Source organism: Dendropsophus ebraccatus, chromosome 2 (assembly GCF_027789765.1).
Source record: "Dendropsophus ebraccatus isolate aDenEbr1 chromosome 2, aDenEbr1.pat, whole genome shotgun sequence".
NCBI classification, from domain to species: Eukaryota; Metazoa; Chordata; class Amphibia; order Anura; family Hylidae; genus Dendropsophus; species Dendropsophus ebraccatus.
In genome coordinates, this window is record NC_091455.1 from 62,338,252 (window position 1) to 62,356,080 (window position 17,829).

The window sequence follows — 17,829 nt, forward strand, 5'->3', positions numbered from 1 at the left end:
TAGTGGTCAGGCTTTTCCTTTTTATTAACCATTTTTTTTACATTTTTGTACTTTGTCCTGGTATGTGACTTATCAGTTACAGTTTATCAAATGTGGAGGACCCTTGGACCTCAGCGTGCAATATACTTGTAGTACCTGTAATCTGTTTTGACCAGTGTTATCAAACCTCATTTTAAGGTATGATAAGTGAAAAGACTTGTTTTGCGGCAAGGACAGGTTGCACAGCAGTGGCGGTTATTCTGACATTTACTCAAGAATCTGTAATGCCCTTGCACTTATTACATCACAGCAAAGGTAATGAACACTAGAATAGCACCAATGCCCATGAGTATGGGCTTCTACTTTCGCTGTCAATGTAATAATATTAATAATTGAGGACAGTTGCGAAGGAGGAGACCCCCAACACGATATCTGGCTCCCATCGCGAAGAGTGATCAATGACCCTTCCCTACCCCCGACGCATATAGGAATGCTTCAGGTGTGGAAGAGCTTGGCGGACAAGCTCATCCTACTCCCCTCTAGAGTGATGCCTGTTCCCTGACTCCCTAGGGTGGTTCATGACCCTGTATTTGCCTACTTGGCAAGCTCTGCATGCTACCCCCTTTGCTGAATTGTTAGATGACAATTCGAAGGTGGACATGGAGAAGCTGAAAGAAAGGCTGAGTTTGTGCTCTCTGACCTTCTTGCACCAGTTGCACATGAATTAATGCGTCAAACAACTGTTAAGGGCTGGATCACTCCCCAGGGAGCCTACAGAATTTGAAAAACTCTGTAGCAAACCTTCTCGAAAGGCTTGATCAGTGTCCAGGCTGTACCGATTGCTTATCTCTTCCCAAGACTCCACTAAGCTGGGCTTTCTTCTTTCCTGGGAGAAGGAGCTTAACATCACACTCTCCGATGCAGAGGTGCAAGTGGTTTTGGCAAATTTGCATGGTCACTCCAGGTGCGTCCTTTTGCAAGAAAACCGATTTAAATTAATCTCCAGATGGTATAAAACACTGGAATGGCTCTATGCATATAAAGTATCTCTATCTGGCTCCTTGTCCCACATTTGGTAGAGCTGGCCAGGGTTGACCCATTTGTGGAACAAGGTGGAGGGCATAAACTTGGTTATGGGTCTATATCTGAAGTTAACACTACTGATGATCGCTCTTGGACTCCGCTCCAAGGACTACATCCCTTCTAAGCAGAATATGGTTGTGTACATGTTAGAATCAACAAAATGACTTTGTCCACCCCAGCAGACTGGGTAAATAAAGTAAACCAAATTAGTAGTTTCGAGGAATTGACAAGCTGGATTCATAGATCTCTCAACCAATTTTTAAAAGTCTGGCAGCCCTGGCTGAGCTCCAAATATTCTGCCTCTGTTAGCCTGCTAGTGTAGATGCCACCGTGCAGTCCTTCTGATAGCCCTCTGCAGCAGTAGTCTGAGAGACCCCCCCCCCCCCCCATTCTTATATACTTCTTCTTCCCTTTCCTCTTTATGGAACATCTTTAATCTTGCATAATGACTGTTTTGTTGTTTGCTTATTCTGACAATGCAAAACAAAAAAGATATTTGATGAAAAAAAAAATTTGAGGACCAAAACTACTTTATACTATATAGGGTCTCCATTGGGGTCATTTTTTAGACTAGACTTCTCCTGAGGAAGATAGTGTTTCTGCTATAGCTACACGTGGAGCAGGGCAGTGTGGTTGTCTGCATATTATGTCTTTAAAGGGGTTATCCAGCATTAGATAAACATGGCAACTTTCTTCCAGAGACAACACCACTCGCCAGTTCAGGTGTGGTTTGCAATTAAGTCAGGCGAAATTTTTTATTAAAGTATTGTATTGCCCCCCAAAAGTTATGTGAATCACCAATATACACTTATTACGGGAAATGCTTATAAAGTGCTTTTTTTTTCCCTGCACTTACTACTGCATCAAGGCTTCACTTCCTGGATAACATGGTGATGTCACGACCCGACTCCCAGAGCTATGCGGGCTGTGGCTGCTGGAGAGGATGATGGCAGAGGGATGCTCAGTGTCCCTCCAGTGCCCTGTATCCCTCAGTGTCCCCCTGCCATCATCCTCTCCAGCAGCCACAGCCCGCACAGCTCTGGGAGTCGGGTCATGACATCACCATTTTATCCTGGAAGTGAAGCCTTGATGCAGTAGTAAGTGCGAGTATGTATTGCAGCCGCCACCTTAACCCCTTCATCGGCTCCCGCGCTGTCTGTACATACATTACCTGTATCCTTGCTGCACAGGGTCCCGGCTTCCTGCTCTGCCACCCAGCCAATCAGTGAGTTGCCCAGCCTCAGCCACTGATTGGCTGGGCGGGAGAGCGGGAAGTCAGGACCCCGTGAAGCAAGGAAACAGGTAATATATACAGACAGCCGAGCAGGAGCCGATGAAGGGGTTAAGGGGGCAGCTGAATTACAGACCACAGCGAGTATGTAGTCACAGGGGCCTGCCAGGACCTTAGCTCGTAGTGGATCTCGCTCCAAAACTCGGTATGTGAAAAGCCACTCATACACTATGATGAAGCTGCAGTAAGGTTTCCTGTTTGTAGGCAGCCCCTAAAGTATTAAAGCCTCTGACTTCCTATCACTATGATACCCACAGGGGGCCCCTGCGGGGAGGGGGGCAAATTGCCCTGTTTCCTCCCCCCCCCTAACGCCGGCCCTGGAGACAGTACAATAAGTTTCCCTTAGCGTTCTTAGTAGTCCATAGCAACCAATCAGAGCTCCCCTTTCACTTTACTACGGCAAATAATATGTTGAAAGCTGAGCTTTGATTGGTTGCTATGGGTCTCTTACTATGGCAGCACAATACATTTCCTTTAGTAGCCCATAGCAACCAATCAAAGCTCCCCTTTACAAGACATCATTTTACAAGAGCAAATAATATGTGAAAGCTAAGCTGTGATTGGTTACTATCAGAAAACAAGGACACTGTGTGATAAATCTACCCAGACCCCATAGGGTGTTTTTGTCTGGGTAGCAAATAGTCCTACAGCCAATGGGAGAGAGAAAGAGAAAGAGCTGGAGAAAGAGAGTGACCAGCAGGGGGAGCTCCTGTGTGCCGTCCACCTTGGTTGTAGTTCCCCTTTCCTCCTCACCTCACACAATAAGGCTTTGTTCACACCTTGTAAGAGACCGGCCAGATGATCCGCGTGCCCCCGCATCAGAACTCCCCACTGCACACAATGGAGTGTGCGGCCTGAGCCGCATGCTCCTTTGTGTGAACTGAGTGTGAACTGACAGGAATTTCTGCGGCCGCAGAAAACTGACATGTCAGTTTCCTGCAGCGCCGCTAGGGATCCCGGCCGGAGTGTATACTATGTGTATACACTCCGTCCGGGATTCCCTCAGCCTTCAACACAACGTAAGTTACAACAACGGCCATGATTACTGCGGAACTTGCGCTGTGTGAAGATGGCCTAAAGGTGAGTACTGCAGAGCGGCCATCTTTGGGGGAGCAGAGCTGTCAGGTACAGTGTAAGAGAGGTGGTGTAAGGTGTTTATAGTGTCCCACATTATTATATTTACACACTTACACCCTTGGACACCTTACTCCAATGTATAGTGACATATAAAAATCTGGGGTGAGATTTATCAAACATGGTGTAAAGTGAAACTTTCTCAGTTGCCCCTAGCAACCAATCAGCTTCCACCTTTCATACCTCACAAACTCTTTTGAAAATGAAAGGTGGAATCTGATTGGTTGATAAACCATGTTTAACCATGTTTGATAAATCTCCTCCCTGGTCTTTAATAAATTCCCCCTATGTCTATTTTCTTATAACAAGAAGAACACATTTTTGGCAAAAAGAAAAACATTTAAGTTTTGCAATCATTTGCTGTTGGTGGTAGAGATGACCCTCGGAGCATGGGGTGGTGGTGTTGGCAGGGAAGCCACTGAGCACTTCCTTGGAGATGATGGTGATGCATTTCCTCAGCTCCTCGGTACTGGTGAAGCATCACAGGATCAGTCTGATGCTCTGTAGGAAGCCAATCTGCATCCTGCTGGTGGTGTTAGTCCAGGACAATGTCTCACTCGCAGTAATCAGCCATGAGAACCCGTTGCAGCGACTGGTCACCCAAGTGAGTAGCTGGAGGGTTGTGGCAATCCACACCAACTTCTCACTGATGCTGCTCAGTATGGCTTGCAGATCACTGATAGCGATGGTGGAAATCAATGTTATCAGCTCACCGGTGGTAGTGTTGGTGATCCAGGTGGCTGTGGTCATCCAGATCTGCAGGAAGCTGTTGCGGGTGAGGGTCCAGATGATCAGATCTCTTGTGCTGCAGATCCAGGTGATGAAATCACGAGTGGTGGTGATAACACTCAGCCGCTCTTCAGCAGCTGTGATCCAGGCTAGCTGGGCGCTATTAGTGAAAGTCCAGCTCTGCAGGCGGCTGGTGGTGGATATCCAGCTGACAATATCACTAATAGCAGTCAGTCAACTAAGCAGGCCAGGGAAGACAGTTACTGTGCTCTGGAGCTGGTCATGGAAATGAGGTCACAGGTGGTCATATTCCAGTTGGGCAGGTCTCCAATGGTGTTGTTTAGACTCTGCATTTTGATGGTGGTGTTATTGGGCCTCTGCAGGTTGGTGGTAGTCTTCCAGCTGGGCTGCTCTCTGATGGTACTGTTCAGCCACTGCAGGTCCCTGGTGATGTTGTCCCAGATGAGTGGGTCACTGATGGAATTGCCCCAGCTCAGCGGGTTGATGAAGGGTTCAATCTAGGTGAGCGGTTGTTTGGTTGACAGACAGACCACCAGGATTGGAACCAAATAGCACAGGAAGTTGCCAAAAATGGCAAGATCCCTGTCAATCCTCTCCTCTCCATGGAGTGACACTCCACTCCATGGAGTGACAAAAGTCTGAAACACTAGGAAAAACCTGCAGTATACGCAGGCAGAACGCAAAGGTTGTACAGTAAGTGTGATCGCTAGTGAGTCCGTAAGAACAGAGAGTCTGGGGTCTGCACCTTCTTTTATAGGGCCCTGGGATGACATCACCAACTATGTCACCTACGTGATGTCACTGCTTGTTTTAGTGATGTCATGAGCATGTCCTGACGTTGTCAGGTTGTCATGATGGAATTTGTTGTTTCAGGTTGGAGCAAATTGCACTCCAGTCCTATTTGCCATGTCACCCATTATACAATATCAGATGTGAAATAGGTTTTTATGGCCTCTCAAAATGATGTAGGTTGAGTTCAGACATGGAGGATATGTTGCAGATTTTTACAGCCCAATACATTTGACTAGCGGTTATACAACCAGGTCCAGTGGCATAGCTAAAGGCTGATGGGCCCTGGTGGAAAAATTTTAGCTTGGGCCCCTCCTATCCCATCCGATAAGGTGCAGTCAGAGGCCAAAAAAATATTATTTTTAATTGCTCTAAGGTGACGCCCCCTAATGTGCCACCATGTCATAATAAACCTTCACTGTATCCACCAATGTATTGCACCACTGTCCCCTATAATGAATTGACTGTACTGTATCATTCTATAATCATTTTTTTCCTATGTTTGGCTCTCCAGCTGAAAAACTACAATTCCCATCATGGCTGCCAGCGGGGCATAATGGGGATAGTACTTCTGCAACATGGATAGACACAGACTGCAAAACTACAACTCCCATCTGGAACTTTCAGTAGAGCATTATGGGGGTTGTAGTTCTGCAACCTTGAGAGCCCCAGGCTGCAAAACTACAACCCTTATCATGAACTGTTACCATGGCATGATGGGGGTTGTAGTTCTAGGGATAAATATCTCACCTGTCCAGGTTCCAGCTCTTCCCTGGGGCTCTGGCCTTCTCTAGTCAGGTCTGGCTGCTTTGTATGATGGTGGAGCTAATTACTCAGCCTGTATTACACAGAGCAGGAGTCCCAGAGTCAGGAGAGGGAGCATGAGGCTCCTGCCAACAATCTAATCAGTTGTATCAGCAATTGCATAGGGAGAAAAAGCAGCCTCCCAAACCAGATGCCATTATCACAGATGATTGGGACTGCAGATTGACAGGACGAGACCGGTTGCCATGGCAATCGCTGTGACCCCCTATAGCTACGCCACTGCTTGCAACATGCAACATAACGCAACTATGGCAACCACCCAAAGTCCAAATCTAATGAATTTTTGGTTATAGGTGTAATGCATCTTTGCCAGGATAGAGCTCAGTGCAGGTCATATGCAATATAATAGCCAAATTTCAGCTATAACAAAGTCACACAACAGCGGGTCATATGAACCCAGTGTCAGGAATGTTCCTTTGCGCTCCTCCGTTAGGGGCGTGCAGCGCAGAAGGCACTGAACCTTGTGTGAACAGGACTCTGTTTTTCAGCCCCATCCGCTTTGCCTCTCAGTCTCTGGCAATGATAGAGTTACTCTGCTAGCTTGATTCCTGCAGCTGAGCAGTGTGGTGTTTCCCTTGACAGGCAGGTGTCCTTACCAGTTAGGGTCTTTGTAAATACTGTATGAGCACTGGTCCAATGGTCCTCATAAGTAGAAAGCATGGCCAGCAGCTAGTTGCTGGCTATTAGAGCAATCTAGGCTAAGCGTACTCTCTCTGGTATCTGCTGTGTGTTTCTGACCCTTGCCTGTTCCCTCTTTATCCTGTCTACCGCCTGCCCTGACTTATAGCCTGTTCTCGTTTACCCAACTTGTCTGCCTATTTTGTACTTTTGCTGCCCACCGTTACCGATCGAGATTATTGACCTTGGATTTATTGTGTTTGTCTGTTGCTGTTCTGTGTTTCACCATATTGAGTATAGGGACTGTCATCGTGGTTGTCCGCAGTCGCCTAGGACTGTCTTGTGGCAAGTAGGCAGGGACAGTGGGCAGGGTCAGTTAGGGCTCACTGTCTGTGTCTTGTCAGACTGCCTTTTGCCATACCAGACGCTGACACCAGGCTTTAGCATTTATTTAGTAGCAAACAGGTTGGAGACTTATATACCTCATTTAATCCTGTGACACCCATGATAGTACAGTTAGGGATGATCCGAATCTTCCGAGGTTCGGATTCGTATAAACCCGAACGCTCAGCATCAGATTCCCGCTGTCTGCCCACTCCATGCAGCGGGTGGATACAGCAGGAGGACCGCTGGCTATGGCTGTATCCCAGTTTTCCAGGCGGTCCTCCCGCTGTATCCACCCTCTCCAAGGAGCGGACAGACAGTGGGAATCATTGCAGAGAGTTCGGGTTCGTACAAACCTGAACCGAAACAGGTGCGGACCATCCTTAAGTACAGTGCTTGTCTGTGGTGTGTAGCTAACTGCAGCCAGGACCGGTTTTAGATAAAGATGTGTGTATAGTATATATAAAAAAGTATACTATACCATATCCTAACTAAATATTATCTTAAAGGGGTTGTCCAGTGAAAATCTTTTTCTTTCAAATCAACTGGTGTCAGAAAGTTATATAGATTTGTAATTTACTTCTATTAAAAAATCTCAAGTCTTCCCATACTTATCAGCTGCTGTTTGTCCTGCAGGAAATGTTGTTTTATTTTCAGTCTGACACTGCTCTCTGCTGACATGTTTGGCCGAGACCGGAACTGTCCAGAGCAGGAGAGGTTTTCCATGGGGATTCATAGAAAACCGAGACAGAGTTCCTGTCTCGGCCAGAGATGTCAGCAGAGAGCACTGTGTCAGACTGAAAATAAAACAACATTTCCTCTAGGACATACAGCAGCTAATAAGTATGGGAAGACTTGAGATTTTTTTAATAGAAGTAAATTACAAATCTATAAAACTTTCTGACACCAGTTAATTTGAAAGAAAAAAGATTTTCGCTGGACAACCCCTTTAAGATTAAAGGGTTTTCTAGGTACACAGAACATCCTCGGAAGCGCACCTTGGACCAGAAGGCCTTGCAGTAAGGTAGATAAATACGGTCTCTCTCTGTAAATTTTCTGCAAATTTTCCCTTTGCTCAGTAAACCCCTTTCCATACTTCCATGCTGTTACCTTACGTTACCTAAAAGCCTAAATAATACTGCCACATGATGACCTCTACTAAAGATGAGCGAATATACAGTAAGGATGAAGCGAAGCGCTTCGTCCCTATCTGTATTCCACTCATCGGGCTGCGATGCTTTGAAGTGTGCTCCGCTATGTGCTGCTCCTACCCAGGTGCTGGGAAAAGATGGATTGCATCCTGGGAATCTTATTCCAGTTTCTCAGGACGGGATCCATCTTTTTTCCAGCACCTGGGAAAGAGCGGCACGGAGCACAGCAGCCCGATGAGCGGAATACAGATAGGGACGACAGGTATGTTCGCTCATCTCTAACCTCTACCATCACATAGTAAATGAATAATATTACCATACTTAATATGATATTAATAATGTGATATTAATAATGAATAATATTACCATACTTAATAAAAACCACAACCTGAAAGACCAATAAAACTCCTATACAGTGACAACTACACAATAATAATACGCACACCTGAGACAGGCAGCAGAAACCACACACGAAGAGCTAGGAATCGGAAAATACACATATTATTTTGGTCTCTTTCTTTTTGAGCCATATAATGTCAAGATCAGAGACAAATACATATTTTCTGATGTATCACTCATCCTTTAAGGGAAACTGACAGCACGGATCTGCATATATTGGGTTCTGGGATATGTATATATCTGTGCTGCCAGTTTCCTGTTGCGGATTGTACCAGATGTACTTACAAACCTTCAGCGCTGTAGTGTGATCTGGCGTATTCCTAAAAAACATTCTTTATACCAGGCTAACAGTGGCACAGAAGCGGGTCTAGGACCCCATCAGCTCCTGTCCTGCTCTCTGGCCACTGCTGTATCTTCAAGCCGCCCACCTCCGACAGAGCTACTGACACCCGGAGGAGGCCACTGGTGGCCTGAAGACACATCAGAAGCACTGACTGTATGTATGCACTGCTGGAGTGATCAGCAACTGGCAGCATGAATGAATGCATATTTAAGCTGCCAGATCTCTTTAAAGCGACTCTGTACAGTCAATCTGTGCCCCCCAGATTGATTTGAAGAAACACAGTAAAATACCACATACAGTAAATTAAAGGGGTAATCTTGAGGGGTCTTTCCAGTCTGACACAGTGCTCTCTGCTGCCATCTGTCTGTAACAGCAGTAGCAAATCCCCTTACAAAATCTCTTCTGCTCTGGACAGTTCCTGACACAGACAGAGGTGGTAGCAGAAAGCATTTTATAAGACTGGAAGAATACATGACTTTGTGTAGGACATACAGCAGCTGTTAAGTACTTGACGTCTAGCAAAGTTGCAGAGCAATAACTCATTGAATTTTTAGGAAGATGCATCAGAAAGAATAGTAAAATGTGAAAAAAGGTAAATGTGTATCATGGAGTAACAGATCCCTCAAAGAGATTTTAGAATCCCAATATTGTATATCTGGTGTGATTGCTGACGTAGAAATAGAAAGATGGCTCCAGCACCACAGTAGCTTCCAATTCAAGTCACCTTTATTGCACAAAAATACAATCCATGGGGGAGATTTATCAAACATGGTGTAAAGTGAAATGTTCTTAGTTGCCCCTAGCAACCAATCAGATTCCACCTTTCTTTTTTCCAAAGCGTCTGAGTAATGAAATCTGATTGGTTGCTAGGGGCAACTGAGCCAGTATCACTTTACACCATGTTTAACCCCTTAAGGACAGAGCCTGAAATGGCCTTAAGGACAGAGACAAATTTTATGAATATGACCAGTGTCATATTCATAAAATTCGGGATGCTTTTACCTATCCGGCTGATTCTGAGATTATTTTCTCGTGACATATTGTACTTTACATTTCTGGTAAAATGGAGTCGATACTCAGAACAAATCTTTATGACAAACACCAAAATAACGTGAAAAATTGTCAAAAAATGCATTTTTCCAACATTGAAACCTTTCTGCTTATACAGAAAATGGTTATGCCACATAAATTATATATTAAATAGCATTAGCAACATGTCTACTTTATGTTGGTGGAATTTATTAAACTATATTTCATTTTTTATAGACAATAGGAAGCTTAAAACATTAGCAGCAATTTTTCAAATTTTCTGTAAAATTTCAAAATCAGATATTTTTAGGGACCTATTCAGGTTCAAAGTGTATTTGAGGGGCCTGTATGTTAGAAAGCCCCACAAAGCACCCCATTTCAGAAACTGCACCCCCCAAACTCTGCAAAAGCACATCCAGAAAGTTTTTTAACCCTTTACGGGAGTCACAGAAATAAAAGCGAGGTGTGTAAGAAATTTGAAAAATTTTATTTTCTGTGCAGAGATTTTATTGTAATCCAATATCTTTCATAATGATAAAACTATTAGCAGAGAAATGCACCCCAATATTTATTGCCTCGTTTCTGCAGTTTATAGAAATACCCCATATGTGGCCCTATTGCGCTATTTGAAGCAACGACAAGCCTCAGATGTAAGGGAGCGCCTAGTGAATTTCAACGCCTCCATTATATTTGGTCATTTTTGACCGTACCACTTCAGGTTGGCAGAGGCTCTGGGGTGCCAAAACCTAAAAAAACACCCCTAAAAGGACACCATTTAGAAAACTGCACCCCTCAAGGAATGTAACAAGGGGTGCGGTGAGCATTTGGACCCCACAGGTGCTTCGCAGATTTTCAGAACAATGTTGTGTAAAAAATTCTATTTTTTACACTAAAATGTTGTTCTAGCCTTCATTTTTCATTTTTACAAGGGGATAAAAGAAAAAAAAAAACACCAAACATGTAGCGCAGTTTCTCCCGAGTACGGAAATACCCCACATGTGGACATAAAGTGCCAAGCGGGCGCAGGACGAGCCTCCAAAGGGAAGGAGCGCCAATTGGCTTTTGGAAGCTGGATTTTACTGGAATGGATTTCAAGGGTCATGTCGCATTTACAGAGCCCTTGTGCTGCCAAAACACTGGAAACCCCCCACAAGTGACCCCATTCTGGAAACTACACCCCACAAGGAATCTAACAAGGGGTTCAGTAAGCATATGGACCCCACTGGTGATGGCCACAAATGTGGAACAATGTGACGTGAAAGGGAAAAATTTCATTTTTTCACTTTCACGGCACAAATGTGGCCGTCATCAAGGGGTCCATATCCTCACTGCACCCCTTGTTAGATTCCTTGAGGGGTGTAGTTTCCAGAATGGGGTCACTTGTGGGGGTTCCAGTGTTTTGGCAGCACAGGGGCTCTGTAAATGCGACATGGCGTTCATCATCCATTCTGGCCACATCCAGCCTGCAAAATCCAAATGGCGCTCTTTTCCTCCGGAGGCTTGCCCTGCACCCACATGGCGCTTTATGTCCACATGTGGGGTATTTACGGACTCAGGGGGAATTGCTCTACACATTTTGTGTGTTTTTTTCTCTTTTAACCCCTTGTAAAAATGAAAAATGTAAGGCTAAACCAACATTATAGTGTAAAAAATGTAATATTTCATTTTCACGCCATATTGTTCCACATTTGTGGCCGTCACCAGTGGGGTCCATATGCTCACTACACCCCTTGTTACATTCCCTGAGGGGTGTAGTTTCCATAATGGGGTCACTTGTGGGGAAGTTCAACTGTCTTGGCAACACAGGGGCATTTTAAATGCAACATGGCCCCTCGAAATCCATTCCAGCCAAATCCAGCCTGAAAAAGCCAAATGGTGCTCCTTCCTTTTGGAGGCTTACCCTGCACCGGCCTGGCACTTTATGTCCACGTGTGGGGTATTTCGGTACTCAGGGGAAATTGCTCTACACATTTAGTGTTTTCTTTATCTTTTAACCCCTTGTGAAAATGAAAAAAATCAAGACAAGATCAATGATTTAGTGTAAAAATTAAACATTTTTTTACACTAAATGTTGGTCTAGCCTTGATTTTTTCCTTTTCCACAAGGGGTTAAAAAAGAAAGTGACCACAAAACGTGTAGGGTAATTTCCCCTGAGTACAAAAATACCCCACATGTGGAAATAATGTGCCATATGCCCAGAGGGCAAGCCACCAAAGGGACAGAGCGCCATTTAGAGGCTGGAATGGAGGATGGAGGCCATGTCGCAATTAAAAAGCTCCTGTGCTGCCAGGACAGTAGAAACCCCCCACAAGTGACCCCATTATGGAAACTACATCCCATAGGGAATCCAACAAGGGGTACAGTGAGCATATGGACCCCACTGGTGACGGGCACATAAGTGGAACATGTGCCATGAAAATAAAAAATACAATTTTTTTATTTTCACAGCCCAAATGTGGCCGTCACCAGGGGGCCATATTCCCACTGCCCCCTTGTTAGATTCCTTATGGGGTGTAGTTTCCAGAATGGGGTCACTTGTGGGGGGTTTCTACTGTCCTGGCCGCACAGAGGCTTTGTAATTGCATCATGGTATCCTCTAATGGGAATGGCAGCCATACCTATTTAGCTGGGGAAAAGGGACAATTATTAATTTATTTGGGGTATTAGGCCAATTATTAGTTTATAAGGTTGAAAATGACAGGTGTCCATCAAATTCAACCTGTGTTGATCCAGAGGAAGGCAAAAAACCCTTGTGAGGCAGACGACAGTAGCCTCATCACAGGGGAAAAATTCCTTCCTGACTCCATAATGGCAATTAGAATAGTCCCTGGATCAACGTGACCCCTGAAATAGGAGTAAGGGACAGAATTTAGATAATGTAGAACCCCAATGACGTGCGGTGCGCCTTGAAGCAATCCAGTATGCAGAGGCCGGAGCGATCAGGACAGGTGTCACACTGGAAAATGGTGTCCTTCCTGATCCCTCTGTTACGCCACACTCTGCACTTCTTCTGGGGTCTCCCTTTCTCCAGTGTGGGGGACGTCACCTGGAAAATGTTGCCCTGGTGCGATACGGGGTCCTTTATATCCAGAAGCGCTGGGTCCGCTCCATGGCTGCTAAATATTAGGGCTTTATTATGGCTTCTGATATTTTCAGATCGTGCCGCAAGCTACAGTAGCTAGGGCAGCGAGCGACCGGAAGAGGGGGGGCTGGTATAAAAGTTATCCCCGTACAGGTGGTAACCTTTATCCAGCAGTGGGAAGATCAGTTCCCGAATGATCTCCCCACTAACTCGGAGGATGGGGGGGGGGGGCATCTGGGGGCTGGATTCGGGTGTCCCTTCCTTCATACACTCTAAGGGTACGTGCACACTGCGGAATGGCGAAGGATAATCCTTTGTGCATTCCGCAGCTGGCACCCGCCGGCGGACTGATGGAGGCGCGCGTCTCCGCTCGTGTCACACTCCATTATATGCACGGGCGGATTCTGCCCTCTGTCCAAAGAATGAACGTGTTCATTCTTTGGACGGACGACGGAATCTTGCCGTGCATAGAATGGAGTCTATGACACGGGTGGAGACGCGCGCCTGCATCAGTCCGCCGGCGGGTTCCAGCTGCGGAATGCACAAAGGGTTATCCTTCGCCATTCCGCAGTGTGCACGTACCCTAAATCTGTAAATGTACTCTGAGGTACACTCACAGTTTGTAGAATTTCACACTATACCGTGATCGCTTATTGGGATGGTACTGGCGGAAAAGACGTGTCTGGGGGGCAGCGTACGCTACGCTACCCCCCAGACACGTCACTGGATGATGAGGATGAATGGAGGAAAGAAGGATCCCCCCCATTCATCCTCAGTTTTGTTGTTTCGGTGTCGGAGGTAATAATAGCGTATGCGTCCGACGCTGAAAACACCCTGGGGGCCATCTTTATACGGGGATTGGTATATGGGGTATGTAAATGTGTAGTGGTCTAATGTAAAACTTTATTCCATGTAGTGTGGTGTAGTGTAGTGTTTTTTACGTGTTTTTTTGACAGTAAGAAAAAATATCCCTACGCCAAGAAAGGAGCTGCTGATAAATGCCGCACTTATGTGCGGCATCTATCAGCAGACAGTGGCGGTAGGATATAGGGGGGAAAAAACGCCCCTACGACAAAAAGGAGGAGTTGCTGATCAGCGGCGCACTTACGTGCGATGCTGATCAGCACTCAGCGGCGTTAGGGCGCAAAAAAAAGAAAAAAAAATTTGGGAAAAAAAATAATAATAATCTTTTTAACCCAAAGCAACTGATCAGTGAATGATATTCACTGATCAGCCGATAGTAGGCAGTAGAGCGACGCTGCCGGAGATTGCCGAGACCCGCCGAACCCGAGCGTTTCCGAAGATTTCCGATGCTGGACGACCGAACCCGGAAGTGAAGAAGAAGAGGACGGTGCGGACCGCAGATCTTCGCTCCAGACGCCCAGATCAGGTGAGTATGGTACACCTGCACCACACACACCTGTTCTGCACCCCTCAGCTACCTAGCTGAGGGGTGCAGAATCCGACAAAACTGTTTTTTTACAGTTTGATCGCCATGATGGGCTGGCCGGTACTGGCCGGCCTATCACGGCGATCGTGGGGGTGGCATCGGCGCCATCTTTCCCCAGGACACTTATGGCGATTGGTGCTATCTTGGACAGCACCAATCGCCATTGCTTTCCGGGTCACCGATGACCCGGAAAGCTGTTTTCAGCTGCTATATGCTGATCTGTATTGATCAGCATATAGCAGCGATCGTCGGCACGGGAGGGGTTAATCACCCCCCGCGCCGACAAGCAGAGATGGCCTGCTATACATTATAGCAGGCCATCTTCCCCGACCGCTGTGTGTGAACACACAGCGATCGGGGAAACATCGGGCGTAAGTATACGCCCGTTTGCGTTAAAGCCCACCCTGCGGGGGCGTCTACTTACGCCCGATGTCGTTAAGGGGTTAATAAATCTCCCCCCATGTGTACAAACATCAACATGTTTCGGGTAGACTAAACTTTAGTCATGGCATATATCAATAACTCTAGTGCATGCTAAAATGCCACTGGTGGAGGACATATAACTCGAAAACCACACCCAGGGGAAACACATAAAACATGGAAGACATGCATAATTTAGAACAGTATTAAAACCTGAGACATAAGGTAAGGAAATATCAAAAGAAAAAAAAAAGGCAAGCACAAATATGCAGCACACCCATTAAGGAATAAAGTAAATCATACAAATCTTTATTAAAGGGGTAGTGTGGCGCTAAGAAATTATTCACAAAATAACACACATTACAAAGTTATACAACTTTGTAATGTATGTTATGTATGTGAATGGCCCCCTTCCCCACCCCCGCACGTAGACCCAGAAGTGTAGTGTACCATACATACCTGATGAGTGTCGACCCCCGTCCCCGATCTTCTGTCAACGACGTAATCTTCGGGAGGCCGGCCGAATCGCTGCAGCTGTCCCTGATACCGCCCCCCCTCTGCTGCGTCATCGGCTGATCAGCCGCGATTGGCTGAGCATAACTGTGCTCAGCCAATCGCGGCTCAGCGATTCCATTGATTCTAGTGTTAGCCGGTATAAAATGGCCAACACTAAACCCCCATTATTAGCTCAGCACCCACCGCACCAGGGGTACTGGGAGGAGCTGGGTACCAGTAGTCCTGGAGCATCAAAATTGCTGCTCCTGGACTAGGCGGTAGCAGGCTAGTATTATTAGGCTAGGGAGGGCCAACTAAACTGGCCCTTCCCACCCTGGTACTACCAGGCTGCTGCTGTTTGCGGACTGGTTACGAAAATGGGATGAACCCTATCCATTTTTTAAAATAAATAAATCATTTAGAAAAAAAAATGCACATTTTCATATATAGCAAGGGTAAAAAAAACAAACAGCAGCAGCCAGTCCAGGAGCGCCAATTTTTCACGATCTGAGACTACTGATACCCGGCTCTTCCCAGTACCCCAGGTGTGGTAGGTACTTGGGTAATAATAAGGGGGTTAGTGTAAGTCACACTAGCCACACTACTTTTTTCCGTTTTTTGCATTTGTGTGCATCTGTTTTGATCCATTTTCCATTGACTTCTATTATAAAAAAGGGGCCAAAACGGATGTTTTTTTTTAACATACAGGAAAATGTAGTCAACCTTTTTTTTGTGTCGGTTAAAAAAAATGGATCTGTTTAGATCCATTTTTTTTTTTAAATAATAGAAGTCATAGGAAAAACAGATCAAAACAGATGCACACAAATGGATCTTTTTTTCATCCGTTTTTCATCCATTTTTTGCTAAAAACGGATTTAAAAAAAAAACTAATTGCAAAAATGTAGTGTGAACCCAGCCTAAAACTGAAAAAAAGCTAAAAAACTATAATGGAAAGACTTGCTTCTCTATCTGTGTTGTGGATCCACTGGTCAAAATACAGACCAATTAGTGACCAAAACAAGCTTAAAAGGGAAATGCATATAAGGTCTTTATTCCAATATCTGCGTTACAGATAGAGAATACAGCGTGCTGTGTGGTATTACAGGTAGAGAATACAATAAAATGATAAAGTACTGCAAAAAAAATTTGTAACACAATGAAACTGCAATGTGTGAACACAGCCTAGAAGATTCTGCAACAGATTTGGGCAGGAATGGGCAGGGTGGAGGACTGTGATGAACAGCTGAGGGAACGTATTGCATTCTGCAACCTGTAGTATTGTGTACAACTGCGTAACCAGGAAATACAGAAACAGAATACAGAACAAACACCCCACCCCCCACCCCCAAAAAATATATATATATATATATATTTTTTTTGTAGTTTCAAAGTTGGGATAAACAGGAAAGTAATGCTATTGGCTTCTGCAGCAGGTTCTTTTTTTTTTTTTTACCTCTACCTGGAGTTTCCCTTTTACCCCTTAGTGCTGCAGCTAGTTTGGTCCTTAACCCCTTCCCATCAGCAATCTGTAGATATACATTCCTGACTTCATGGGGTTACTGATGTGTGCAGGACCGCTGCAGTGAGGTAATGAGAGGCAACTGCGATCCCGCAGCTGCGTCTCATTAACCCCTTAAACGCCGATATCTATAGTGATTGCGGCGTTTAAGGTACTTACTGACAGATCAAGCATCTGTCACTGAGTGATTGGGGGCCTGATTGCATGTGCCGACAGGCTGGGGTAAGCCTCCTACCTCTATTCCCTCAGTTCGGCAATCTGTGTATAGAGTCTACTCTCAAGACAGGCTCTATGCACAGATCGCTGATATTACTGGCGCCCCTGCTCTATTTTCTGCCATCACCATAAAAAGCAGATGGCAGCAGAATGAAGCCCATTAGTGACCGCGTTGAAAGCCATATCGGCGGTCACTAAGAGGTTAAGATAAGGACCACATGCTGAACAAAATATTATGTTGGGTTTACCAGTTACAAAAACACAGATTAACTACAACCAAAACAAGGGACAATTTCAGGAGGTTTTTTCCAAGTACAATCTCAGAAACTATCGCAATGGCGGCTTTATAAATGCCTGCAATAAATACCAAGAATGACAATGTAATCCTCGTATGCTTTATTACAGTTGCATATACACTTCATATAATGCCCTTATGGGGAATTCACTAGTGTGATTGAAAAAAAGGAAAGAAGTAGCACATATAACATAGATATTTTCCATGCGTTGCCATTGCTGGAGATTCTTTTCTCACATCTCTCACCCACGTACCACCACTCTCCAGACGTTACACACCTGGGGAGTACAGACAGATCATTCGTTTTTTGGTATATTATATATTATACCTTTGTGGGTAGAGTTTATGTTTCAGAAGTAAATATTCTTATGTGAGTGTAAATATAAAAGACAAGCTTCAATATTATTACATGATGACATGAGATCGATGTAAAATCATGTTCTGTGTTGGCCAGATAGCATTTTGCTTTTGCAGATCATAATTAACACAAAATAATACCTTGCATCTGTATAGTTTAATGTACTATATATATCTATTTATGATGTAAATATATGCAGAATAAATATACACTGTGTGG

At 45.0% G+C, this 17,829-nt stretch overlaps 1 protein-coding gene across 2 annotated transcripts in view; it reads right to left on the minus strand.

The window, feature by feature from the left end:
• Positions 1 to 17,338: 17,338 nt before the first annotated feature.
• LOC138784480 (meprin A subunit beta-like) overlaps positions 17,339 to 17,829 on the minus strand; it is a 52,045-nt gene continuing 51,554 nt past the window's right edge. Inside the window, exon 14 of one of the 2 annotated variants that reach the window (XM_069960065.1) lies at positions 17,339 to 17,530. In XM_069960065.1, the coding sequence (XP_069816166.1) occupies positions 17,389 to 17,530 (142 nt within the window). In that variant the 3' untranslated portion in view covers positions 17,339 to 17,388. The remainder of the gene's footprint in view (positions 17,531 to 17,829) is intronic. The other variant, XM_069960066.1, reaches the window with a different exon arrangement.